The sequence below is a fragment of the Zalophus californianus genome, chromosome 3 (genome assembly GCF_009762305.2).
Source record: "Zalophus californianus isolate mZalCal1 chromosome 3, mZalCal1.pri.v2, whole genome shotgun sequence".
Classification (NCBI taxonomy): Eukaryota; Metazoa; Chordata; class Mammalia; order Carnivora; family Otariidae; genus Zalophus; species Zalophus californianus.
Window position 1 is genome coordinate 160,874,534 of NC_045597.1, and position 27,031 is coordinate 160,901,564.

General features: G+C 36.8%; 1 protein-coding gene across 5 annotated transcripts in view; it reads right to left on the reverse strand.

Annotated features, from left to right (window-relative positions):
* ORC2 (origin recognition complex subunit 2) overlaps positions 1 to 27,031 on the reverse strand; it is a 43,021-nt gene that overhangs the window by 4,948 nt on the left and 11,042 nt on the right. For 4 of the 5 annotated variants that reach the window (XM_027589402.2, XM_027589403.2, XM_027589401.2 and 1 more), the window contains 11 exons: positions 23,130 to 23,219; positions 18,429 to 18,521; positions 17,853 to 17,884; positions 15,172 to 15,232; positions 12,921 to 13,114; positions 11,600 to 11,698; positions 8,991 to 9,100; positions 6,610 to 6,742; positions 5,658 to 5,754; positions 2,740 to 2,886; positions 2,027 to 2,198 (listed from right to left, as the gene is read on the reverse strand). In XM_027589402.2, the coding sequence (XP_027445203.1) occupies positions 2,027 to 2,198; positions 2,740 to 2,886; positions 5,658 to 5,754; positions 6,610 to 6,742; positions 8,991 to 9,100; positions 11,600 to 11,698; positions 12,921 to 13,114; positions 15,172 to 15,232; positions 17,853 to 17,884; positions 18,429 to 18,521; positions 23,130 to 23,219 (1,228 nt within the window). The remainder of the gene's footprint in view (positions 1 to 2,026; positions 2,199 to 2,739; positions 2,887 to 5,657; positions 5,755 to 6,609; positions 6,743 to 8,990; positions 9,101 to 11,599; positions 11,699 to 12,920; positions 13,115 to 15,171; positions 15,233 to 17,852; positions 17,885 to 18,428; positions 18,522 to 23,129; positions 23,220 to 27,031) is intronic. The other variant, XM_027589404.2, reaches the window with a different exon arrangement.

Below are 27,031 nucleotides of genomic sequence, written 5' to 3' on the forward strand. Positions count from 1 at the left end.
CATAACCCTAACATAACAGCCACTAACATTTGATGTGGAGATCATTTCTGTGTGCTGCCTTTACAAATCTTTGTCAGTGAAGCAAGGTGGAAACAAATTCATGCATTTATATATAGTATACACCATTTTACATCTCACCTTTTCACTTACTCATCTTCCCATATCATTAAAAAGTCTTCCTAAATTTTTAATGACTGCCCACCTATCATGTACCACAAACTTACCACTGCCCTACTCATTTTGGATGTTTATATTACTTCCAATTTTGTTAAAAATACCTCCACACTAAATTGTACATAAATATTCTTTCATATCAATTTCTACAGAAGTATACAAAGTGGATTATAGGGCTGAAAGCATGTCACCCACACTAAGATTTCCAGGAGTCCTTTGGTGTGGCAAAAACTTTAAACCTTTACATTTACATTTTTTAGACAATCTAAAAAATAAGCACTATAAGCTTATTTGGATCATCTGAATGGCCACATTATAACTAGATACTGCCAGTGACTCCACAGCTAAAAGTTGGTTAAAGTTTTTGATCACATTCATACCAAATAAAGACTAAATGATATTGGAGTTCACAGAATGAAACAAAATTGCAGTTAAAAAAAAAAGGCAGTGGAGGCTAGTACACAGACACTTAGGGTATGCCAAACTAAAAATTACTTGCTTTAGATCACTCAGAGTCATCTTTAATGTTGAGAGTACTTATGTTGCATAGATTCCCAACTCTATACACAGCAACTTGCATTAGTCCATTAACAGTAAGCACAGTAAGACTGAATGAGACTTTTTCTGTTGCAAATCCATAGAAACTTTGATTAGTCCTTTAATGCACATTTCAATATTAATGCAATGCTAATCTTAAGGTATACAAAGCAGCTTTATAGAGTAACAAAATTCATCATTAAAGTGTGAAAATTATTGTACCATCTTAACTAGAAGTGCCATTGCTCTTGGGAGAAAAAGACTTTGCTACAGTCTCACCTTCTTTAAGAAACTGCATTTTGTGTCAAATTTAAAACACAAGAAAAATCATCAATGTCTGGATTAATTTATAGGTCTAATACATCCTAACTTAGGAGGAGCTGCTACCTTTATAATATTCAGTCCACTCATCCAAGAACACAGTATTTTTCTTCATCTTTCAAGTTTTAATTATTCTCAACAGGGCTTTTTGTTTTTAAACATTTCATCTTGTTAAAAATTGTTCTAGAGGGACGCCTGGGTGGCTCAGTCGTTATGCATCTGCCTTCGGCTCAGGTCATGATCCCAGGGTCATGGGATCAAGCCCCACATCAGGCTCCCTGCTCTGCGGGAAGCCTGCTTCTCCCTCTCCTGCTCCCCCTGCTTGTGTTCCCTCTCTCACTGTGTCTGTCAAATAAATAAAATCTTAAAAAAAAAAATTTGTTCTAGAATTCTGTGCTTTGGCGGGAGGAATCTGCTACTCAAAGCCTTTTTCAACAGGTTAATTATTGTGCCCTTTATGTTTTGCCAGTTTATGCTGTATCCAGCTTTTCTTAGCTTTTATTAATTCAGATATGCCTCTTGGTGAGGCTGCTGAAAGGGCTTCACTGGTGAGATTACACAGAGATGTTTAAAAGCAAGAGTTTGGGAGCCAGGCAGATTTGGATCAAAATCTCTGTGCCTTTTGCTATCTACCTTAGAGGTTGTGAGGATCAAAGGAGTTATTTCATGTAAAGGGCTCCATGTTTATATCACAGTGTTCAATATATAATTAAACCATCAGATTTAAGTAAAATTCATCAAAATTATTTTTCCTCCACGATGACCACTATATCTTGAGATGCTCTTATTTAGAAATATAAAAATTAAGAAAAAAAAAATGCTGACACTATTGTTAAGGAGTCTGGCTACTGCATAACCCAGTACTGGCAACTCTTTTTTACTTTCTCTTAATCCTGCAAACTTAAGTAGAGACTTTAGAATTGCCATTAAAAGCTACTCATGAATATCATTAAATGTAGAGTTTTTTAAAAAAGAAACTAGTTTTCATTCTTACCTTGCATTAGGGGTAAGGCTTCGTAAGACATGAGTTAGGGAACTAAGTGGTAATGATCCAGATTGTTTAACCAGAAGAGAATTCTCGTAGGAGGTTTCTTCAGTATAAGGACTATATGTAGTAGTTTCATACCAGAGCCAGTTATAAAGACTCTGCTTTGCATGATCCCACACTATAGCATATGATTAAAGAAAATAGGAGTTACTAATTATTGTCATATTGTGGTGTTACTAGATTCCACTCTAGGAAAGAAAGTGTTAAAAAATGAATCCTGAAAATTTTTCATTTTTGCCATTTCCCCATCCATATCAGTACCTCACAATCTAATTGTCAATCAAAATCTGAATCTTTACTTGTATATTAAATACAGTTTAAATAAGTGCTACCAAGGCATAGGGATTATCACAAAGTCTCGGAATTAAATGCATAACATAAATATTGCAATACCACAAAGTGGAAAAAGACCAAAATAATAGTTGGATTTCTTCTCTTTCATGAAACTTCAGGTATAAAACACCCCCTTTACAATCTGAATTTTTATTTCCAAGAAATGTTCTGAATTAGACTGAGGACACTTTTATTTTTAGCAATCTGTTACTTTATGCATGCAACAAAAAAAAAGTGTACTGAGAAACAATAAAAATGTTGCAATTTACACCATTAAGACATTTTTTAAAACTGGTATCCTGAGAAAGAAAAATGGCAATACTTACTGAGAGGAGCATTGAGGTGATCGATAGATGCTATAAGATATATGTTACGTAAAGATGACAATTGTCCAATAATTTGCTGGCTTTTGTCTCCTCTCAACATTTGGCTATCCAAATTGTGGATGAGAAGGAAGAGTTCTAAAGAAGAATCTAAAAGGAAAGACAATTCAATTATTATTTACAAGGAGTATTTGTAAAGTCTTTACCACACACAATGCCTACGTATTAAAAGATGTGTCAAAGAATAGTATGGGACAAAGTAACTATTGCATAGAGGTATGTAATTTGAGAAGATATCAGCCCCTCAAAAGAGGCAAAAGATTACTAAAGTCTTAAGGAAATTCACTGAAAATCAGTAAGCACTGGATGTTGAATGGTTAGCTCCTGAATCATATCATAAAACAGTTTCAATAAGGCACAGGAAATAAGGGAAGATGCATTTTGGGTTGGAGGTAAATCTGGACATGTTGCATTGCAGGGCAGGAGTGGGGAGGGGACACACACACACCAAAAGTTCTCACTAGGCATTAAGAGAGAAAACCCTGATTATCACAAAAGCCAAAGAAGACAAAAAAAAGGGAGGGGGTGGAATTTAGGATATTGCTCAAGGCATCAGGAAACTCAGAGAAGTAAAAAATGTCTTAAAGGTCAATGAAGGCAGAATTTGGAGGATGGGGCTGTCAAAACCATTAAATACTTGCAGAGATCAAGATAAAGGATGAGCCAAGGCCACCTGTGTTTAGTAAGAAATTACAGGTGATCTTCAAGCATATAGTTCAGGTAGCACAGAAGTAAGAAATTAAGGAAATAGGTAAAAAGCAGAAAGCAGGATATGTCTTCAAAAACTCTGAAATCACTGAACTAGGAAAATAAAAGTGCAGAAGGGCAGCAGAATCAAGTAAACCTTTTCTTATGATGGAAGAAGTCCTATACATGTTCAAAAGCCATTGATAAGTCTCTCTGGAGTTGTTAAGAAATAGGACATAATGGAGGATGAGCCTTTTAGACTAAATTTCTCTCCCAATGGGGCTAGAGGGACAAGAGACAATATAGCAACAAAGATTCTGACAACATTTGGAAAATCTAGAAGCCACCATGATCATCAGTATTTAAATTGTAAACATTTCTATTTTATAGTTGAATTATACTTAAATGTTGACATATTTACATCATGTGCCTTATACTATAAATTTAATTATGAATCGTGTAATTAGTTATATATTCAAATTATATACCCATATGCAAATGTATATAATTAAAATTTATATAATTACAAATGTTTTATATAAATATATAAAATAGGCATTATATATGAATATATACATATAAAATGACTTAGGCACCTATTTTCATGAGCATATAAACAATATCAAAATTCTCCATCAGATTATTTTTTTTTTTTTTAAGTAGGTTCCATGCCCAGCGTGGAGCCTCACAGGGCTTGAACTCACCACCCTGAGATCGAGACCTGAGCTGATACCAAGAGTCGGACACTTAACTGTCTGAGCTACCCAGGCACCCCACTCCTTTTAATTCTTAAGTGACTAGGGGCGTCTGGGTGGCTCAGTCATTAAGCATCTGCCTTCGGCTCAGGTCATGATCCCGGGGTCCTGGGATTGAGTCCCGCATCGGGGTCCCTGCTCAGCAGGGAGTCTGTTTCTCCCTTTCACTTGCCTCTGTGCTCGCTCGCTCTCAAATAAACAAAATCTTAAAAAAAAAAAAAAAAAAAAAAAAAACTCTTTTAATGACTGTCAACTGTGGGACCCTAATAATTTTATTTTTAATTTTCTGAAATGCTCACATAGCTAAAACATTCACACCAAAAGAGTAACAAAAATGGGGCGCCTGGGCGGCTCGGTTGGTTAAGTGACTGCCTTCGGCTCAGGTCATGATCCCAGGGTCCTGGGGTTTAGTCCCACATCGGGCTCCCCCTGCTCTGTGGGGAGCCTACTTCTCCCTCTCTGCCTGCCACTCTCCCAGCACTCTCTGTCAAATGAATAAATAAAATCTTTAAATGTTTTTTTCCATTCCACAGATTTTAGTGTATGAAACTATTCAAATGCAATGTTACTCCAATTAGAGAGAGAAAAATGTTTTATAAAAATATTAAACAATATAAAAATACCAGAGATGCACCTATCACCTGGGGGCATTTCACATGGGCCAAGTAAAACCTGAAAACTATTCTGAAATAACAGGCCTTTGGTTATACAAATTCAAGATAGTATGAGCAATTCTTTCCTGTTAGGTTTAAGTGAAGTTCACAGAAAAACTTCGTGGAAAAAAGAAAGGACAAATTATTTCAGAGAAATCTAAATCAGCATTGAGATAAGTGTTACTGAAATCCACATTTTTGTATACAATAATACAGATTTTCCTTGGTTTTAGATGGGGATATGTCCCAATCAACCCATCCTAACTTGAAAATATAAGTCGAAAATGCATTTAATACACTCAACCTACCAAACATCATAGCTTAGCCTAGCCCACCTTAAATGTACTCAGAATGCTTATGTTAGCCTGCAGTTGGGCAAAAACACAAAGCCTATTTTATAATAGTGTTGAATGTCCCATGTAATTTACTGAAGACTGAAATTTAAAAAGAGAATGGTTGTATGGGTACAGAATAGTTATAAGTTTATTGGTTATTTACTTGCATGCTCATGTGGCTGACTGGGAGCCGTGGATCTCTGTCATTGCCCAGGATCACAAGAAGAGTGTAGTACCACATACCACTAGCCCAGGAAAAGATCAAAATTCGAAGTATGATTTCTAGTGAATGCATATTGCTTTTGCACCATCATAAAGTCAAAAAATGGTAAGTCAATCCATTTTAAGGTGGGGACCATCTACCTGTACACGAATAAATAGAAGTGCATGCTTAGCTTTACCCTAAAACTAGAGCATCTACTTCATGTTACCTTCTTTCAATCTGTTCACTATCCAGTCCAGCTGATCCAGTACACTGCGGAAAGTGCCCGCATGATCAAGGGCTTCTTCTGTTATAGAATTCAGGATCTGTATCATCAAAGTGCAAGAGGTACATCAATTACTACTTGTTCTGTCATACAGTATAAATACAACTAACAAATCAATCCTTTTTTATAAGTTAAAAATGCATTTAGATTTCCCATCAAGTCTGAAACACCACTTAAAAAATTCTACTGGTACTTAAGTATATCTAGTTCATCTTTTGGCGTAAGTTAGAGCTAAAATGGAACATGGAAGAAGAGCGAAGACGTACAGGTGAGAGGGTAGCGAAACACCACCCCAGCTGACACAGGGGACCTGAGAGGGCCACACCCCCGCCGACATGGGAGACCTGAGGGCCACACCCCCACCGACATGGGGGACCTGAGGGGGCCACACCCCATCCGAGGAAACAGGAGACAAACACCCTTAAAGAGGAATACTGCATCGGTTAATATCCAGCACCACAAGGTTTAGTTTTCAAATGATGAAAAGACATGAGCATTTGCACTGAAAATGATCTATAATAAATGCATTATGAAACTACAAACTATTACTTATATTATTACTTTTAGAGTACCAAAGTGACACAAAAGCATAATAAACCCGAAGTCTTCCATAATCCTTTCAGAGAAGTACTGTTGGTATTTGGGATAGTAAACAAAACTAACATTTCTCTAAGATTTAATACATTTATCAGTTACAAAGTAGGAAATTCAGAGATGAGGATTCAAAGCTAGAACCCTGAGTCCAAACATATGATCTTAAGCACTATGCAATCCTACTAGTGGAAAGGCTAAAAAAATTTGAATGTTCCAGAATGAGAAGTAGCATCCTCATTAATGTAGGGGTATGGATTGGCAGGGATATAATATTGCTCCTTTTAACGTTTTTGAAACTTACCGATTTCACACTTATTCCAGGAAAAAAGCCGTTGATGACAACGTGAATGGAATCTTGCAGCACAGTGGTTCGAAACCTTTCTAGTAAATCTCTCTTAGAACCCAAACCATAAAGCACAATGTTGAACCCCAGGCTGTTAGGAAAGATAGCATTCATGAAATTAAAGTTTGGTATCTCTTAATTTTTTATAATCAGCTAGTTTCTTTAAGTTGATAAAGAATACAGAAAGGACTGGGATGACTAAGTAACTACACTGATTCCCCCTTAGACACAGTAGAAGCACAGTTCTATTATCTGTACACCAAACTTCAGTTCCAACTTCAGTAGCTTTCTTTCCAGCTCTTTATTACCTTTCAAGTGATGGCTGGCTGGAGGTAAGGGAGAACAGCAGGGACAAGGCACTAACTGTTCCACAGGCTGAAGCAGTTTTAATTGATAGATTAAACAGGAAACGTTAGCAGAGGCCAGGTCACAAAGGTCTTGTTTAAGTCAACTAAGACATTAAATTTTATTTCAAGGACAATGACCATTTAATGTTTTATTTATTTATTCATGAGACTCAGAGAGAGAGAGAGAGAGAGAGAGAGAGGCAGAAGCAAAGAGAGAAGCAGGCTCCCCGCCTAGCAGGGAGCCCGATGCGGGACTCGATCCCAGGACCCTGGGATCACGACCTGAGCCGAAGGCAGACGCTTAACCATCTGAGCCACCCAGGCGCCCCAAGGACAATGACCATTTAAAAGTAATTACTCAGGTGTTAACTGAAATGTTTTAAGTAGGAAAGTAGCATGGTATTTTCAGGAAGATAGTACTGGCTGAACAGGGAGAACGGAGAGAAGGAGAGACAAAACTGCCAAAAACTATGGACCTGAATTAGGTGTTATGGAGAAAAATAGTAGTTGTCAAGAGCTTTACATGTCCAATCAATAGGATTTGGAGAGTGGTTAGATGTGGAAGGTGAGCAAAAGAGTATTTCAGAATAACTTGTTTTACTGGCATGGGCAACTACATGAATGGGGTGACATTCACTGTGCCAGGCTGCAGGGGCAGGTGGGAATGATGGATTTAAGAGTAGTTAAGTTTTATGTATACTGAATTATTTACAGGACATCCACATGGAAACCTCCAACATACATTGAGATACCCATATCTGCTGCTAAGGAGTGATACCTGGGCTGGGCCAGGGATACAATTATGGGAGTTTTTGACATGCAAAAAGCAACAAAAGCCAAGAGAGTAAGAAGATCCAGAACACCAAGCACTATGAGTCAAACTAAAACTTGACTCCATGATTGTTCATAGACGTCAATCAGAAACAGTATTTACATGGTGCTCTGTAGCATTGCAGGGGGAGCCTAGAAATAGAAGAAACGCAATAACCCCCAAGTAGAGATTAGCAAGGTAGCAGCAGCGGAAAAAAAGGGAATTCAGAGAGTTGGCAATTCTATTGAAGTAGTTGACTGAGGTCTAGGCTGGGAAGCAAAGCTGAACAAGTTATCAGAGTTGACATACTGGAAGGAGGAACTGGTCTCTGGGGGATGGGATCAGAGTGAAGAGCTACTTTACAAATTTATAATGAACAGATCTATAAATAGTTATTGAGAGAAGCTGAGGTCCTAGCAGGGAAGGTAAGCATAACACTGATGTATTATTGGCAAAAGAAAACCAGGATCAATGGGGAAAATTGTGTCAATTTCTGTGTTTATTGCTTTGTGGACCTGCCTTCTTACTTATTCCAGTGACTATGTAACTGTGAGTATATATTTACAGTAGCATACTTTTTGAGCACTTCCTTATACTAAGATCCTTTTTAATAAAAGTATAAAAGTAATTATAGTAAAAACAGTTTAATAATTCTTCTAGTTATTTTAATGAGTATCTGAAAAATGGTAAAATTGAAAAAATATTCTAAGAAATAATTTTAAAATGGTAAAATAATGTTTATAGGACAGATATCACAAAATTCTGAAAATCTGTAGTACATGAAAATAGAATGAGATTAAAATAAATATTTCTTTTTAGGAACTTTGCTGTGGAAAACTGGACTTAAATGTCACTGATCTTAGCACTCTTGACAAATTAGATTTTCAAATACTTTTATAAGTAGTAACTTAGAATTCTAAGAAATTCTAAGTTATTTTACCAGTGGCTTTCACATCTGATAAATTTAGACACATTTCTTGAAAACTAGAATTTAAGATGAGTCATACTGTATGAAATTTCTACATGTGAGTCATAAAATTAGGAAAATACCTATTTTTTTCAAATTTTTATATATAAAAATTATCAAGTTGATTGTAAAAAGAAAACTTAATGTTAAATTGCTTTAACAGATATAAATATGTTGTTATTTTACAAGGGTATGAAATAATAACAGTACATACCGTAACTGCAACATCCATTTATAAAATAATTGTTCATATTGTTGATTTAGTTGTTTAAGTTCAGCAGAAAAGGAAGGAGAAACTTTGCTCAGTAAGTTACGCAAAGTTTGCTTTAAAAAAAAGAAGGGAAGAAAATCATTCTCAAACCATTTACATCAAAATCAATCCAAACTAAAAATATTTCACTAGAGGTAGAGGTTAAAAGGGGCCATTAGTGGAAATATTACTGTAATCAGGTTTGGTAATGAGCGCATCAACTGAATACACATAATATTTCAAGTATGATTTAAGTATTTGTTTTCTTTAAAAAAATTTTTTCTTAGTGCGAGATCAAGAGCGAGAGAGAGAGAGCATGTGCATGAGTGCAGGGGGAGGGGCAGAGGGAGAGGGAAAGAGAGAATCCCAAGCAGGCTCCACGCCTAGTGTGGAGCCTAACACGGGATTCGATCCCACGACCCTAAAATCATGACGCCAGCCAAAACCAAGAGCCAGATGCCCAACCAAATGAGCAACCCCCGGCACTCGTTTTCTTAAAAAGTTTTAATTACTGTTTTCAGTACAAATATGTAACAGTAAAGAACTTCCCAAGTTTTGTCTAGAACCATTTCTATGATTATAAATTCCAAACATAAGGCTTTAATTTCTAAGATCATTACCGTAAGAAGATGATTAAACCTGCCTCCCGGCTTTTACAACAAATCCAGACAGATTTTTAAAAACCTATGAATTTAATGAAATGTGAAATCTTATGGTAACAATGAAATACGAATTCCCAGAAAATATTAAAAGTTCTTTATAATTTACCATTATCACTAGTAAAATAAGCCTGTATCATTCTCTTCCAAAAGCTATTTTTTTTTTAAGTAGGCTCCATGCCCACCACAGGGCTTGAACTCATGACCCTGAGATCAAGCAAGACCTGATGTCAAGTCAGAGGCTCTTCTGACTGAACCACCCAGATGCCCCATTAACGTTTGATTTTTTTTTTAACTTTTATTAAGTGATCTCTATCCTCAACGTGGGGCTCAAACCAATGACCCCAAGATCAAGGGTCACAGATGCCCACCAGAAGCTTTTACCCCTAAAAGCTTCTTCTAACAAATCCATCTTTGATAAGTACAGCAAAGTTTTTTGTTTTTTTCTTTTAGATTTTATTTTTAAGAGGCACCTGGGTGGCTCAGTTGGATAAGCATCCAACTCTTGATCTCAGCTCAGTTCTTGATCTCAGGGTCGTGAAAGTGTGAAGAGGACTTAAAATTAAATAAGTAAGTAAGTAAGTAAGTAAGTAAGTAAGATTTTATTTTTAAGTAATCTCCACACCCAATGTGGGACTCAAACAATCCCAAGAGTAAGAGTCACATGCTTTACTGACTGAGCCAGCCAGCCACCCCAGTATGGCAAAATTTTTTTAAAGGATAATGTAAATAAACTGAGGAAGGTACATTGCTCTGTACCCAAAATTTAGAAATTCATGCTGGTGAATCACACAGCTCACTTTCTGAAATGAAAACTCTAGCAAAAAGCTGTATATGCATTTTACTTTGGCGCTACCATGTTTCCATGATTCTATGCCTTAAGTAAAATATTTTTTTTAATACTAAAGGGTCGAGTTGGTTAACTATGTCACAGTCAATGAAAGACCTTCCCATCCCTCATTATTGGTAACAGGTGTTCCTTTCATTTTAGGTCTTTCAGCATCTCAGTCCTATGAAATCCTGCTTTAACTCTAGACCCATGTATCCTTCTCCCATGTTGCTTATACAGAAATATATGCCCTAAGCAGATGTTAATTTCATCTGCTCCCTGGAACAACCTGGCTTCTTGACATGTTTTCAGCTAGTCTCTGATCTGAATCTGATTACCAATAAGCCAGGTAACAAAAACAACCATAGAGCATCAGGTCTTCTAGGTCATAGCAGCTTACCCTATATCCTCCTCTTTTCTGTATCTGTGAAAAGCCCTGGATACCTTAGAAAACTGCAAAAATTCTAGTTTACAAATAATAAGTCTCAATACTCTTTGAGCCAATAATAATTTCTTCTTGACTCAGATTATCAACCTCACTTTCTACTCAAAAGATTTTCTCACTCAAATGAGTTCTGTCTTCTCTCTCAGTCAAAACCCCGAGTATAACTGGTATTTTTTATAAAATAAGATACCAGAACTATAGTATATAGTAATCTTGTTACCTTACAGTACTGAGCAGGTTATTCCATTAATATCAAGAAGCAGATCTGCTCTGCTCTTTGCAAGGTTTGTAACTAAAAGAGTCAGGTCACAGTCTATTTTACAACCAGTGTGCAGTTCAATGAATATGTGGGTTAAAGCTACATGGATATCAAAGAAACTATGGCCTGATGATTATCATAAATCCTGAAGAAATGATAAAGTAGAGAAAAAAATTTAATTACTGTATGTCAAACAGAATTCAAGTGAACCATTTACCATTTCACATAATATATAATAGGTCACATTAATTTGTGTTTCATTTTATCAGGACAATAATTCTGTTTGTGTAAACTTACCCTTCAAATTTGTTGTTTATGCAGTGTACTTTTTATCTCACAATAAAAAAAAAAAAATGTAGAAGTAACTTCCTTACAACATACCTGATCCAGTTTAGCTCGCTTTAGTTTCTGCAGTGTTCTGTCAGAGGTTAAAACTTTTGAACTGCTATGAGCTTCAAAATATTCTTCTACCAAATCACTCTGAAAGTGAATAGAGCAAAATCAATTCTTAGTTGCAGATGTTTTTAAAAATTTTTTTAAATTATTTTTAAAGATTTTATTTATTTGAGAGGGGAAGGGAGAGAGGAAAGAGAGAGAGTGCATGCAAGCAAGAGCACAAGAGATGGGGAGGGACAAGCAGACTCCCCCCTGAGTAGGGAGCCTGATGCAGGGCTCAATCCCAGGACTCTGGGATCATGACCTGAGCCCGAAGGCAGCCACTTAACCAACTGAGCCACCCAGGCATCCCTAGATGTTTGTCTTATATCAAAACTAGACAGTAACATTAGCATAAAATAGGTGAAATTCTTTATTTGGCACTATTTTCTTTTCGAAGCAACAATACAGATTAAGAACCAAGGACATTTAATTCTAGTAGTAAAACTGAGTAACTCTTAGGGGTCATAAAAGTTAAAGAAATGACTAGATTGAAGTAGTCTGAAACGATTCCTAAGTTCCAACATAAAAACTCCAACATAAAATTTCCATTCAGACTTAAAGAAAAGGGAGTTTTACAACTATCGGGACCTTCATTTTGCCTCACAAAGTTCTAACAAATCTTTTAATATCAGGACAGTCGAAGAACTGAAAATGAGGAAGATATCAACAGTAAAGTAAAAGACCTGCCTACCGTTCCAGTAAAATGGCTCACTGCTTGTTCTGAGGACTTGCGGCAGGACTAACCTCCATGGTGGTAAGAAGGGATGGAAAAGCTTTCAAGCAGTAGGCTTCCTAGACTGCTCTAAATCTTTATACAGAACACCAGATAATTAGCCTTTTCTCAGGCCATGGTGCTTACAATGTTCTTCCAAACAACTCAACATGGATCCACAGCCACTTCACTTACTATTTATATTGATTTGAATATATCAACAATGTTACAAAAACAAATCTATATAAAAAGGTATTCACTGAGAAGTTCTGCTTCCAATTATCCAATCAAAATTTATTTAAAAGCTCATTTTTATACAACTGAATTGAGATGTCACCTTTAGCATATGGCACTGGTACATGAATATGAATGCAGACAGGCCAAAAAGAAAGTTCAGAAATAGACGCAAATATAGATAGGCATTTATGCAAAAGACTGAGAAAATAAAGAAGTAAAGAAAAATTATGTTGATCCCCCATTTGAATCTCTTTTAGGGTAGCTTAGCTTTAAGATATTCCATAATTTTTCTTTAAGGTTAAAGACTCCACTTACTGTTTTATCTCTTTTCATTTTCTTAGAAGGTGTTTCTTTGCAAATAGGAGCTGAAATGGCTCTATTCTGAGATGGAATCTTTTGGCTCAATATGACTTCATTAGTGTCCTCTTCATATTCTTGTGCAACCCCGTCATCATCTTCTGAGTTGGAAGCAGAATATTCACTTTCACTGTCAGAATGAGACCTTGGAACTGTGGGGGGGAAAGCAATTGGGAAAATTTGACAGTTTGACAAGAAAGGCACTGAAGGGTAATGGAAAGAGCGTGGACTTTGAAATAAGAGAATTTCACTCCTGGTTTTGTCATTACTTGCTGATGATTTCACCAGAGCTAGTTATTATGTAAAGTTTTCTGAGCACCAATTTCCTCATTTATCAAATGAGGCTCATAGTGCCTAATTTAATGAACCACTGGGAAGATCACACTGAAAGGTATGTAAAGCAACCCACAATGCACACCTGGGAACTGTGGCCGAAACTGTCAATCATACCTAGTATCATTTCTTTTCTTCTTCCTTGCTAACGAACTCCAATTTTGTAAAATGTGGCAATGTGTCTCACCCTAAGGAATAAATAATCTTGGTAATTATCTTTTCCTCTGCCAGATACTTGTTTTCCCAGCCTCTTTTGCAACCAGGATTGGCTATGTAACCCTCTGATCAATGAAACTTGAGGGGAAATTAGAAGCTTCTGGAAAAGATTTCTCTCACTTATGGAGGGAAAGCCCCTTATTTATACCAATAGCTTAGAGGTAAAGAAGCCATTTGCAGTATGAAGCATCAAACCTACAGATGAAAAATGCTGCTGGCAAACAAGAAGACTAGAAGAACGTGGGTCCTTTATGACACTGCTGACTTACCTCAACCATGGAACGGTGTATCCCTAGACTTTTCATGATGTGAGATAATTAAGTGTTTAAGGCTTAAGCCATTATTGTAGAATTTTCTGTTGCTGCCTATACAGAAAATGCCATCCTGACTCAATAAATGGTAGCTACTATTATAAGTGTTAGTAATACATAGGCACATTCCATCCCAGAGCTGATATAAGAATTTTATTTTTAAACAAACCATAGCAACCTCCACTACTCTCCAGAAATAATAAAGCTAGTTTTATACTCATAAAGTAAGGATAACACTAGTTTTACACTCAACAAAATAAGTATAAAACTTTTGTTAACTTCCGAAATATGAGTGAAAGAACTTTAACCAAATCAGTATATCAAATTTGAGCAACGGATATATTTCAGAATATCCAGAGTCAGCATATAATAAATACAGATCTAAAGGAAGAAAAAAAAAGGACTTGATTTTGTGGGCATATACTTTAGCAGATTCATATTTGCACTGACTGCTGCCCATGGTAGATGCATGGGATAGAAGTAGCAGTACGAACCAGAAAATGCTTCCACCTCATTTACATATATACCTCCTACATGTTTGGTGGTGACTGAGAAGGAAGAGGAAATGTACCTACTCTCTAAAAAGGATGATTCTTGATCTCAGGGTCATGAGTTCAAGCCCCATGGTGGGCCTAGAGCTTACTTAAAAAAAAAAAAAATAGATAGGGGCACCTGGGTGGCTCAGTCAGTTGGGCATCCGACTCACTCTTGATTTCGGCTCAGGTCATGATCTCAGGATGGTGAGATGGAGCCCCACATAGAGCTCTAGAGCTCCACGCTCCACGGCGAGTAGGCTTCCCCCCCCCACCATGCACTCTCTCAAATGAATAAATCTTTATTTTTTTTAAAGATTTTATTTATTTATTTGACAGAGAGACAGAGAGAGCAGGAACACAAGGAGGGGGAGTGGGAGAGGGAGAAGCAGGCTTCCCGCTGAGCAGGGAGCCCAATGCAGGGCTCGATCCCAGGACCCTGGGATCATGACCTGAGCCGAAGGCAGACGCTTAATGACTGAGCCACCCAGGCACCCCTCAAATGAATAAACCTTTAAAAAAATAAATTTAAAAAAAAGATAACAGCTAACACCTGTGAAACACATATCAAGGTCAAGCACTATACTAAGCATTTTTGACATCTTTTATTTCCGTTACTCTCAGAACAACTCCAGGGCTAGTACAATTATTATCCCTATTTTGTAAATGAAAAACCTAAGCCACAGAGAGGTCTCTGTAAGTGGCAGGCCAAAGATAAAAAACAAGCAGTCTAAGACTAGAACCTACACACTAAACCATTACTGCCTCCTTTTTAGGTGCTTTTTATAAAAACTCAGTTTAAAAAGAAATACATACCTATTAATCTTTTCCTTAGACCACTAGGTGCTGTTGACAGAAATTCACTTTTATCGCTGTTCTGTTTAAAAATAAAGCAAAACAGTTTCAATAATCAAATCACAATGATGACATGTAAATTAATGATGGATGAGTGGAAGAGGCTACACAAGAAAAATATTTTGTTTTCATTAGACTACCTTGGAATTAGAAGACAATGACAAATGACTGTTAGGAAAAAATAGCAGAAAGCAACAAAAACAATACAACAAATTCCAAAGGATTCCTAGAGTGATTGTAGAAGTTGTATTTCAGACATCTATAAAGTACTTTTTATTATGTAAAGAAAAAAATATATAAGTATATGAATTAGCCTTTTGAACCACTTTCACCCATCAGATTAGCAGAATATTTCTTTTTTAAAAATTGGTAATATCCAGGGGTGCCTGGGTGGCTCAGTCGTTAAGCGTCTGCCTTTGGCTCAGGTCATGGTCCCAGGGTCCTGGGATCGAGCCCTGCATTGGGCTCCCCGGTCAGCGGGAAGCCTGCTTCTCCCTCTCCCCCTCCCCCTGCTTGTGTTCCCTCTCTTGCTGTGTCTCTGTCAAATGAATAAATAAAATCTTGGAAAAAAAAAACTGATAATATCCAGTGATAATGAGTAAGTGAAGAAATGGGCACTACTATGCATATGGCAGTGGGCCTTTTAATGTGCTTGAAATTCACTGGTGTTAAAGTACTACCTTCTGTGAGGAGAAGAGAAAGAGATCTATACATTTTACTCCATTATGTTAAAAATTTTTAAACACTACAGAAGTATAAAGTCTTTCTTTTCCTCACAGAATATAATACTCTAACACCAATAAATTTCTAGCACATTAAAATGCCCACTTTTGTATACATGTTAATTTTTAACAGTATTGATAAAAAGATAAATTCCCTGTGTTGTTTTGGCAATATGAAATTATGACAAAAAATTGAAGTCTTGTCTTGTGATAGGTTTTTGGTGCTAGTTTCATATGTTAATACATTCTGATTTGGGATATTAAGAATAGTACTATAATAAATGAACTGAGCCCAATGGGTTTATAAAGTATATAAACTTTTTTGATCCAGATCCTTAAAAAATGTTTTTATATTTTGCACATCTTGATCCACATGTGCACACAGTATACAACTGAAACAATTTATAATGAAATAATACTTACAAAATAGACATTTTCAATTTTATTCTATCTCATTTTTTAAACTGCAGGTCATAAACTCATCTCAAGACTGAAAGTTGAGACAGCCTGCCTCCATATAGATTATCAGGTATGAGAACACCTGTGTCAAAATAACCGTTTTGGATAATTCTTGCTCAAAAAGGTAAGGCTATAAACTAATAAATAACTTCAGTGTTTGCTACAGAAAGTTTTGCAAACTAACTTATCTAGACAGTTTGCTCATTTGGGCAACCTGTTTTCCCATCAGGATAATAGATGACTCAGCAGGGCAACCAGTTTATCAAACAATAGTTCATTCATCAGGACTCAGTTTAAGACCCTCTCTTTTCTGTGTCCACCAATCCTCAAATATCTTGTAATGAGTTTTGTCTAATATCAGTTTCCCATCTTGATAGCTGTGCCTGAAGCCTTTTGAGTCCAGATCCCCGAGCCCTATACATATTCTCTCCTGAACCCCCTCCCTTCTAAGACAGTGCACTAAGATTGCTACTGGGATGCTGTCTCTTATTGTGGTAGGTTTTCTGATGGTTTCTTGGGGTAACTGACAAGATCCACTTATCTGTTGTGATCCACACCTTGAAAAAGAATGTGCTAATATATCTATATTCTTGACTGGATTATGGGAATGAGTTTTATTCTTTCGTAGTGATACAGTATACAAGATATAATACAGGAAAAAAGCATTATCAAAGACAAAAGAGGCTCTAACATGTCTAATCTCACATCTAGACTTGTAAATAGGACATTTGCACACAGGCCATAACCATGGCCCTGAATGTCTATACTCATTCTTATAAGGGGTTCCCCAAACTTAGCCTATGCACAATTCCAGGCATGTCTAAATTTATAGCCATCCAAGCCTGGACACACTCACCACTCACATACTCATTGTGCTGGATTCATCCATGCCCATCTGGGCTTGCTCATATTCAGACAGGGCCACTTGACAAGGCATAATGAAAAAACAAAATCACAAAAACACAAAGGAGAGGATAAAAATTGTCAATTCTTTTCAGCTACCCTAGAACAAATTTACCAAAACCAACTTTGTTTTCAAATGTAAATTATGAAAGGATATATTAATGGATTTAATGGATCTTGGCATTATTCCCTCAAGAAACAAAAGAACACTATGTATAAAAGCAAAGCAAAGCAAAACAAAACAAAACCAAACCCATAAAATTTCCAGGCCAGCTCTACTAAGATGAAAATACCCAGGGATAGTTCTGACACAGAAATGGCACAGCAGTTAGGTGTAGAAGACCTGGCTTCATTTTTCATCTTTTCTCCTTCCCAGTTAGATGAACTTAAGACAAGTCACTTCACCTCTCTGAACCTCAGATTCTTCATCTAATATAAGGTGTCTAATTGGCAAATACCTGTAAATTGTAAAGCACTATATAAATTAAGAGATGAAGGCTATTTTTCATCATGTCCTTGTAACACTGAAGTTTTTGCTTGTTTTCAGTCATTGCTTACCTTCAACTGAACTTTGTCTGAAGCAGAATTCCCTAAAGAATAAAACAAAAAGGCATTACTTACCATAAGTACTTCAATTTTCATCATAGTCTAGTTTCATTAAACTGCTCCACAATTCTCCACAAACTGTGACTTCCAAACCCCCAAAGCCTCATTTCAAATAGAATGTGGCTAAAGCAAATCCTCCATGAACACTTGGCTTACTCAAGCAAATGATAATAGGGTGTTTTTTTTAAATTAACATATAATGTATTATTTGTTTCAGGGGTACAGGTCTGTGATTCAACAGTCTTACACAACACACAGCGCTCACCACAACACATACCCTCCAGTAATAGGGTTTTAAGAGTGTTTCTAATTGGCCCTGTCAATTTGCACAACTTCAATCAGCAGTTATTTCCCCCTTTTATTGATAGCTAAATATGGGCATACTAAGGCACAAATTGGGTATTAACTGCATTTTGTTGAATGAATTTTCAGAACAGAAATATGTAACAATGCATTTAGACAAGGAATTCAAGCATAACTTGAAGCAACTACGAAAACTCTATTCAAAGAACTGAGGTAAAATCTTACCCTTACTACACTGAGGAATGTTTATCATAATCTCAGGATCATTCTTCAAACTGAATGAAACATTTTTTCTTGGTGTTTTTGCTAGTTCTGAAGCTATAAACAGACAAAAGAAATATATAAAACAATCTTTAATGGATGACAGCAGGTGAAGGGGGGAAATAGCTTTATTTCACTTATAAAGTTATTTTTTTTAAAGATTCATTTATTTTAGACGAAGAGAGAGAGAGACAGAGCGCACATGTGCTCAAGAGTAGGGGGAGGGGCAGAGGGGAGAATCTTCAAGCAGACTCCCACTGAGCATGGAGCCTGATGTGGGACTCAATCCCATGACCCATGAGACCTGAGCCAAGATCAAGAGTTAGTTGTTTAACCAACTGAGCCACCCAGGTGCCCTTCACTTACATAAATTCTTAGGGGGGGGAAAAAAGAAACCTGCCTGCTACTATTACCAGGAAGATAAATAAACCTACCCATATTAAGTACTGCCTCTTACCTTTATTTGCTATATTCCAAGCATCTTAAGTCTTCTTTCAATTATCTACAGATGTCTCAAGAAAATACAAATAAACAGTTTTGACCTTACTGCTTTCTATAATTGTCACTCTCTCTCCCTCTCCTATCCATAGACAATTTTACACTCTTTCCATTTCTTTAACATATATATTTGAGGCATATCTTTGTTAGGGGTAAGAATGGCCAGAAAATAGGATCTAAAATCAAATGGAAGCCGTGTATATTTAAAATTTTATGCTTCAAAAACTCTTAAATCTCCCATCACATGTGGTATATTCTATTTTGTGTCTAAAACTCTATAATACATGTGAATAACATATAAAATTTAATATAGCATTGAACAGATGGCTGTTTCTTCAGTTGAACATCAGATTAAATAGTTGGCTTCTAAAATATAGGGCCATTTTAAAGGAAAACTAAAATCTTTACCTTTAAAGATACATACTTTCTCAGTAGCGTGAGAGGCATGTGGAATGAAGCCTAACTAAGGAATAGATTTATATTTCCCAATTTAACACACACTGGCACGTTGTTCACTGAGAAGAAAGTGAACATTATATCCCCCCCATTTTTTTTAAAGGAGAAAGTACACTTGAATTTGTGTAAGTTAAAGCCACTTTACTCAAACTCTTCCTGTTTCAGTTTTATCCTCCAAACTGGAAATTGATCCAAAATACTCATGACAGTCCCCACAAACGTACTGCCTTCTTTTTTAACTAACCTCCTCAGTCTTCTGTATCATTCACTAGAGATTTTTATCCATCTTTCTTTGAAATTATTCCTCCGTTTGGGTTCTATGACATTATTCCGGCCCCCAGCTATTGCTGGTAGCTATTCCATCTCTTCCCTGCTGTCTCCTCTGCACATTCTATCTCTAAGTATGCCTAAAATCAGCCCTTTGCTTTCTCTTTACACCAGAATAATGTACTATGTTTGGATTAAAGGCTGTTGACCCAAAGGATAGGGGGAAAAAAACTTCACATCAACAAAAAGCAACATAAGCACAAAGTAATTTAGCTGGGATCATTTTGGCCTTATGTTGCAACATGGAAAAATTCTGTTTTTAAATAACTATTAAACTACAAAAGGGAAGAAAAGGAAGAATTGAAGAGGAAAAAGAATAAAAGACAGTTAATTACATATGGCTATTGACTCTACTAATAAAAAATTGGGGCATATAGCATACAGAATATATATTCTGTATCTTTTTCTTTTCATTTTTCTAATAATTCATTTGTATTGTATTTTACACAACTGGTCTGCAACATATTGGAAATTTTATTTTATTTATTTATTTTTAAAAAGGGAACACAAGCAGGGGGAGTGGGAGAGGGAAAAGCAGGCTTCCCAGTGAGCAGGGAGCCCGACAAGGGGCTCGATCCCGAAGGCAGACGCTTAATGATTGAGGCACCCAGGGGTCCCCATATTGGAAATTTTAAAATAAAATTTCAAAATCTTTGCCGTCTCATTAGGCTATTATTTATCCTATCATCCAATCTATTTTTAATTTCCTAAAGTCATCCCTTTCTACAAGCTCGTTGAACTCCTTAGTGTCCTCTCCTTGGTACTTCTACCTTAGCTCTTTTGTTTGCATTAATTTACTCATCCCAAACATGTATTTTAAAAAAGCCTCCCTGTCGGGCGCCTGGGTGGCTCAAGTCGGTTAAGCGACTGCCTTCGGCTCAGGTCATGATCCTGGAGTCCCAGGATCGAGTCCCGCATTGGGCTCCCTGCTCAGCAGGAAGTCTGCTTCTCCCTCTGACACTCTTCCCTCTCATGCTGTCTCTCATTCTCTCTTTCTCAAATAAATAAATAAAATCTTAAAAAAAAAATAAAAGCCTCCCTAACTCCTAGTGTATTTCTAGTCCTATATCTTTATTAGCCCAATTATATTTAATCATTTATACACAGTAATATATGATTTTATGGCAGGTTAGAGTTATTCAAAAAACACTAAGGCTGGGGCGCCTGGGTGGCTCAGTTGGTTAAGTGTCTGACTTCAGCTCAGGTCATGATATCAGCATCTTGATACCAGGCCCTGCATCGGGCTCTGTGCTTCTCCCTTTTCCTCAGCCCCTGCCCCTGCTCGCGCTCTCTCTCAAATAAATAAAATCTTTTTTTTTTAAAGATTTTATTTATTTGTCAGAGAGAGAGAGCACGTGCACAAGCAGGGGGAGCAGGCAGAAGAAGCAGGCTCCCTGTGGAGCAAGGAGCCCGATGTGGGACTCAATCCCAGGACCCCAGGATCATGACCTGAGCCGAAGGCAGGTAACTGAGCCACCCAGGCGTCCTTCAAATAAATAAAACCTTTAAAAAAAAAATACTAAGGCCTTCTACTTCATTGATATAATTAGATGTAAACACAATTAGCAACAATACTTAATAAGTCAAAGCAACTCTTTGAAGAGCATTACAACTAAACATAAGTCCTAACTAAATATTTTAGAAAGTATGATCAATCTCAAATTATACAGAAAACCATCTTTTCATGACTGTATATATTTTTCCTTTTTTTAAAGATTTTATTTATTTCACAGAGAGAGAGAGAGAGCACAAGGAGGGGGAGTGGGAGGAGAAGCAGGCTCCCCACTGGGTAGGGAGCCCAATGTGGGGCTCCATCCCAGGACCCTGGCATCATGATCTGAGCCAAAGGCAGATGCCCAACTGACTGAGCCACCCACGCGCCCCCATGACTGTATTTCTTTCATTTATGATAACAGAAATGTACAACATAACAATGCTTAAGTTTCTTGCAGCCCATATAATGTAAGACGTACATCATGGTTATTATATGCATGTTGATTATCTACTTGGAGAACTTCTACTTGATTACTCTTCTGGGGCTCCTCTCCACTATTAGTTCTCTTTCTCCAATGTTCTTTGTCCTATTTCATGGTTCTGGGGTTTCAGGTTAGTCTTGGTGTCTATCTGATCCTTTCTCTAATAATTGTTTTAACATTTATTCTCTGGTTTCCCAGAGATCTTACACAGAATGCAGTCATTTTTACAGATCGAAAAACTTTCAATTTCTTGATGTGGATTGTAAACACTAAGAAACAGATCAGATAATGTAAATTATTATACATACCATGCTAGCTTCAAAATTAATAATGAATTTCGTATTATACCTTTTGGAAAAACTGAATTTTGCAAATGATTAAATATTATTATGTTCTCTAACACAGGTCTTATAATTACTTCTATGTCCCTCATCAGTGTCAACACTTAAGTTTTTCACTTGATCTTGAATGTTTACCTGGTTACTGGCCAGAATGATTGCATAAAAATACACCACTTCAGAAATATATGTTGGTGTTCTGTAATTATACATTATAAGCCCTATTAAACAACTATTACATCTTACTGAGTAGTTAATTATTATTCCCTTACTCTTGACTTCTTGGTGTTCCCAAACCTTCATATACTTATGGACCTCCTTAATTTTCAAACTGCTTTCACATGTTATTTCCCTTCCTCAAAGCTTTCAAATCTGACCCCTCATACCACAGAACCCAAATAAAGTGCCATCTGAATTTTTACTGGATTGACAGTTTAATTTTAATGTTAAATGTAATTTATTTTAGTCTGGTTTTTCTAAAAATCAGTAATTCATGTGTAATTAGTATAAGTAGCAAATTGAGTAAGAAAATGTCACAATAGCCCATTTGTAACAATTTTATAGTTTTCTACATTTTTTTTTTTTTTAAAGATTTTTATTTATTTGACAGAGAGAGACACAGCGAGAGAGGGAACACAAGCAGGGGGAGTGGGAGAGGGAGAAGCAGGCTTCCTGCCGAGCAGGGAGCTCGATGCGGGGCTCGATCCCAGGACCCCGGGATCATGACCTGAGCCAAAGGCAGACGCTTAACAACTAAGCCACCCAGGTGCCCCTACAATACATTTTTCTATACATAGCATAAAATTCTTATTTAATAAATTCAGAGTATCTGTGACTTAAGTCACTCATATACTTAAAAATTTCTTCAGAACCTATGCTACATGTGGGAAGATGAAGACAGTTCTACTATGAGATGCTTAAAACCTATCTGAGAACAGAAGACACATATGAGCATGAAAAACTGACTATGTATGCTTGAAAATGTGATATAAAATGACATCCCTCATTCTTTTAGGGAATGCAATAACCGGAGAATGTGGTTAAATACACCTTTTAGAAAAGCAACATACCTAATTTGGCCATCTTTTCAGAGTGTTTTCTATTCTGAAAAGAATAAACTTTATTCCCACCATCTGCAGCAGAGCCGTTTTTCAAGGATTCTGAAAGAGAAAATGCAGTATGTTTTGGAAATATAAGCAAAATTAACAGAAAAAAAGATAAAATCTTAAGGTTTGCACCGCCCCACTGTCTTGCATAAAGGTTTAACAATATTTATACATAAAATATTTTAAAACACAAGAGAACTGTTTATATAAATTTGAAACACAGAAAACATATTATTCTTCACGAGTACACACAAATTAGATATATAAACACACACACATAGCACCCCCCCCCAAAAACCCCTCCAGACTAGAGGGATATCCATTCAATTCATGATAGTGTTGGCCCTGAGGAAGGAAAACTGAAGGGACTCGAATAGGTTTTCTTCTTGAAGCAAACACGCAAAGTACAATTGAGCTGAGGCTGAGATTTAAATCAGTTACATGGTGGAAGCTCTCCTACTCCCTATCAAGATAGTGACTTAATTTCATTCTTCAATCATCCCTTTAAATAACAGCTGCTACCTACAACATACCAGATACTCATGGCCAGTAGCCTACCCTCTGGCAAAGCAATTCTCCAAGTGTGGTGGCGTCAGGTCTCTCAGGTCCCCGAGGCCAAAACTATTTCATAACACTAAGACATTATTTGACTTTTTCTCAATCAAGAGTGGAGAGTGAGGTATTCCAGAGACTACATTATGTGTGATGACAGCACCATCCTGTGGGTTAATGGAACGTGTGAAGCAGATATGAAAATTCAGCTTCTATTAAGCCAGACATTTGCAAAAATGTAAAACAGTGACTTTTTTTTGGAAATAGTTGTTTTTTTGTCTAAATATATTTATGTCAATATGTATTGGGTTTATTATTGTTATTACAAAACAGTGCCAGACTTTTCCAAAGTCAGTGTGCACTATCCTTACTGTTTAAGAGTCCCTATTTTATATGCACTAATACTTGGCATTATCCAAACTCCTTAATCTTTGTCAGTCGAGTGGGTGTAAAATGAATCTTATGGGGAAAGTTGTTTTAATTTCCCTTTTCCTAATTGCTAATGAGGTTGAACATCTTTTCAAAACTTTATTTCCAAGGAAGAAATATCTTCTTCATCCTGTGACTTGTCTTCTCACCTCTTTATGATGACATTTGATGAAGAGAAGTCCTAAATTTTTTTTCAAAGACTTTGTTTTAAAAGCAGTTTTAAGTTCAGGGCCAATTTGAATAGAAGGTACAGAGATTTCCTATATACTTCCTGCCCTCACAAATGCACAGCCTCTTCCAGCTACCAACATCCCACACCAGAGTGGTAGATTTGTTACAATCATGAACATACACTGACACCTCATTAACATCCCTTAAGGTTCACTTTTTTTTTTTAAAGATTTTATTTAAGAGAGAGAGAGAGAGACAGAGATAGCGAGAAGAGAGCATAAGCGGGAAGGATAGAGAGAAGCAAGCTCCCACTGGGCAGGGAGCCCGATGTGGGGCTCGATCCCAGTACTCTGGGATCATGACCCGAGCTGAAGGCAGACGCCCAACCAACTGAGCCACCCAGGTGCCCCAAGGTTCACTCTTGGTGTGGTACATTCTATAGGCTTTTTTTTTTTAAGTTTTTATTTAAATTCTAGTTAGTTAACAGTTAACCAATATAGTTAATATTGGTTTCAGAGGTAGAATTTAGTGATTCAGTGCTTATATATAATACCCAGTACTCATCATAACAAGTGCCTTCCTTAGCACCCATCAGCCATTTAGCCCCTTCCCCTCCCACCTCCCCTCCAGCAACCCTCAGTTTGTTCTCTACAGTTAAGAGTTAAGAGTCTCTTACGATTTCCCTCCCTTTTTTTTCCCCTTCTTCTATGTTCATCTGTTTTGTTTCTTAAATCCCACGAGTGAAATCATATGGTATTTGTCTTTGACTTATTTCACTTAGCATAATACATTCTAGCTCCATCCATGTGGTTGCAGATGGCAAGATTTCATTCTTTTTGATGCATTCTATAGCTTGTGACAAAGTATGATGACATGTATCCACCACTGTAGTATAATACAGAATAGTTTCAATGCCCTAAAAACTCTCTGTACTCTACCTGTTCATACCTCCCAACCCGATGCCTGGCAACCACTGATCTCTTCATTGTCTCCGCAGTTTTGCCTTTCCTAGAATGTCATACAGTTGGTATCATAGCCAGTAGCCTTTTCAGATTGGCTTCTTTCACTTAGTAATAAGTGTTTAAGGTTCCTCCACATCTTTTCATGTCTTGATAGCTTTTTTTTTAAAGTGCTGAATAATATCCCACTGTATGGATATATCAGTTTATTTATTCTTTGTTAACTTTTTGGTTGCTTCCAAGCCATAGCAATTATGAACAAAGGTTCTATAAACATGTGTGTGCAGGTTTTTGAGCGGAGATAAGTTTTCAACTCATATGAGTAAATACGAAGCACAACTGCTAGATCATAGGTAAGAATATGTTTACTTTGTAAGAAACTGCCAAACTGTCATCCAAAGAGTTGTTCCATTTTGCATTCCCACCAGCAACAAATGAGAATTCCGGTTGCTCCACAGATTTGCCAGCATTTGGTGCTGTCAATGTTTTACACTTGGGCCATTCTAATAGGTGTGTAAGTGGTATCTCGTTGTTTTAATTTGCAATTTCCTAATGACATATAATGCTTTTAGTATATTTTCATGTGATTATTTGCCATCCATAGATCTTCTTTGGTGAGATGTCCAGTTCCTCTGCTCATTTTTTTAAAAGATTTAATTTATTCATTTGCCAGAGAGAGAGCACAAGTGGGGGGAGCAGCAAACAGAGGGAGAAGCAGGCTCCTCACTGAGTCCTCTGCTCATTTTTAAATCAGGTTATTCATTTTCTCACTGTTGAGTTTTAAGAGGTCTTTGTATTGAGTAATATTCTTTTCTTTTAAGATTTATTTGAGAGAAAGAGAGATCACAGAGGGAGAGGGAAAAGCAGATCCCACCCCCCCCCAAGCAAAGAGCCTGATGTGGGGCTCGATCCCAGGACCTGGAGACCATGACCTGAGCCGAAGGCAAACGCTTAACCAACAGAGCTACCCAGGCGCCCCTTAGGTAACATTTCTTTAACAGATGTGTTTTGCAAATATTTTCTCCTAATCTGTGGTTTGTCTTCTTGAGAAGTGCTGAATTTTAATTAGAATATGTCGTCAATCTTTTGATTACATTAAACTAAAAGAAATTCTTCTAATAAAGTCAAAACCATATTCTCTTGTATTTTCTTATAAAAGCATTTACAAGGGCGCCTGGGTGGCTCAGTCGTTAAGCGTCTGCCTTTGGCTCAGGTCATGGTCCCAGGGTCCTGGGATCGGGCCCCGTGTCAGGCTCCTGCTTGGCGGGAGGCCTGCTTCTCCCTCTCCCACTCCCCCTGCTTGTGTTCCCTCTCTTGCTGTGTCTCTATCAAATAAATAAATAAAATCTTAAAAAAAAAAAAAGCATTTACATTTGCTTTTTTTAATGTAAATCTTAAATTAAGGTAATTAACTTGTTTATGATGGGAGGTAGAGATCCAGTTTCTTTTATTCATAAGGATACCCAACTGGCTCAATGCTATTTACTGACCAGTTCATCCTTAGCTGAGCGATCTTCAATGCTACCTTTCTCATATGTCAGATTTTCATGTATGCATGGGTCTGTTTATGGTAAACCTGTCTTTATGTAACTTAAATGTCTGGCACAGAGACAAAATATTTAAAGATGCTGAGTGGTTTCTCTGTAAACTAAATGCTTTAGAAATATTTGATAAAAGTTATTAACTAAAACAAATGGTTTCAAATTAGGTATGGATGAGAAGCCATAAAAGATTTGAAAAAAATTTGAAAAAATA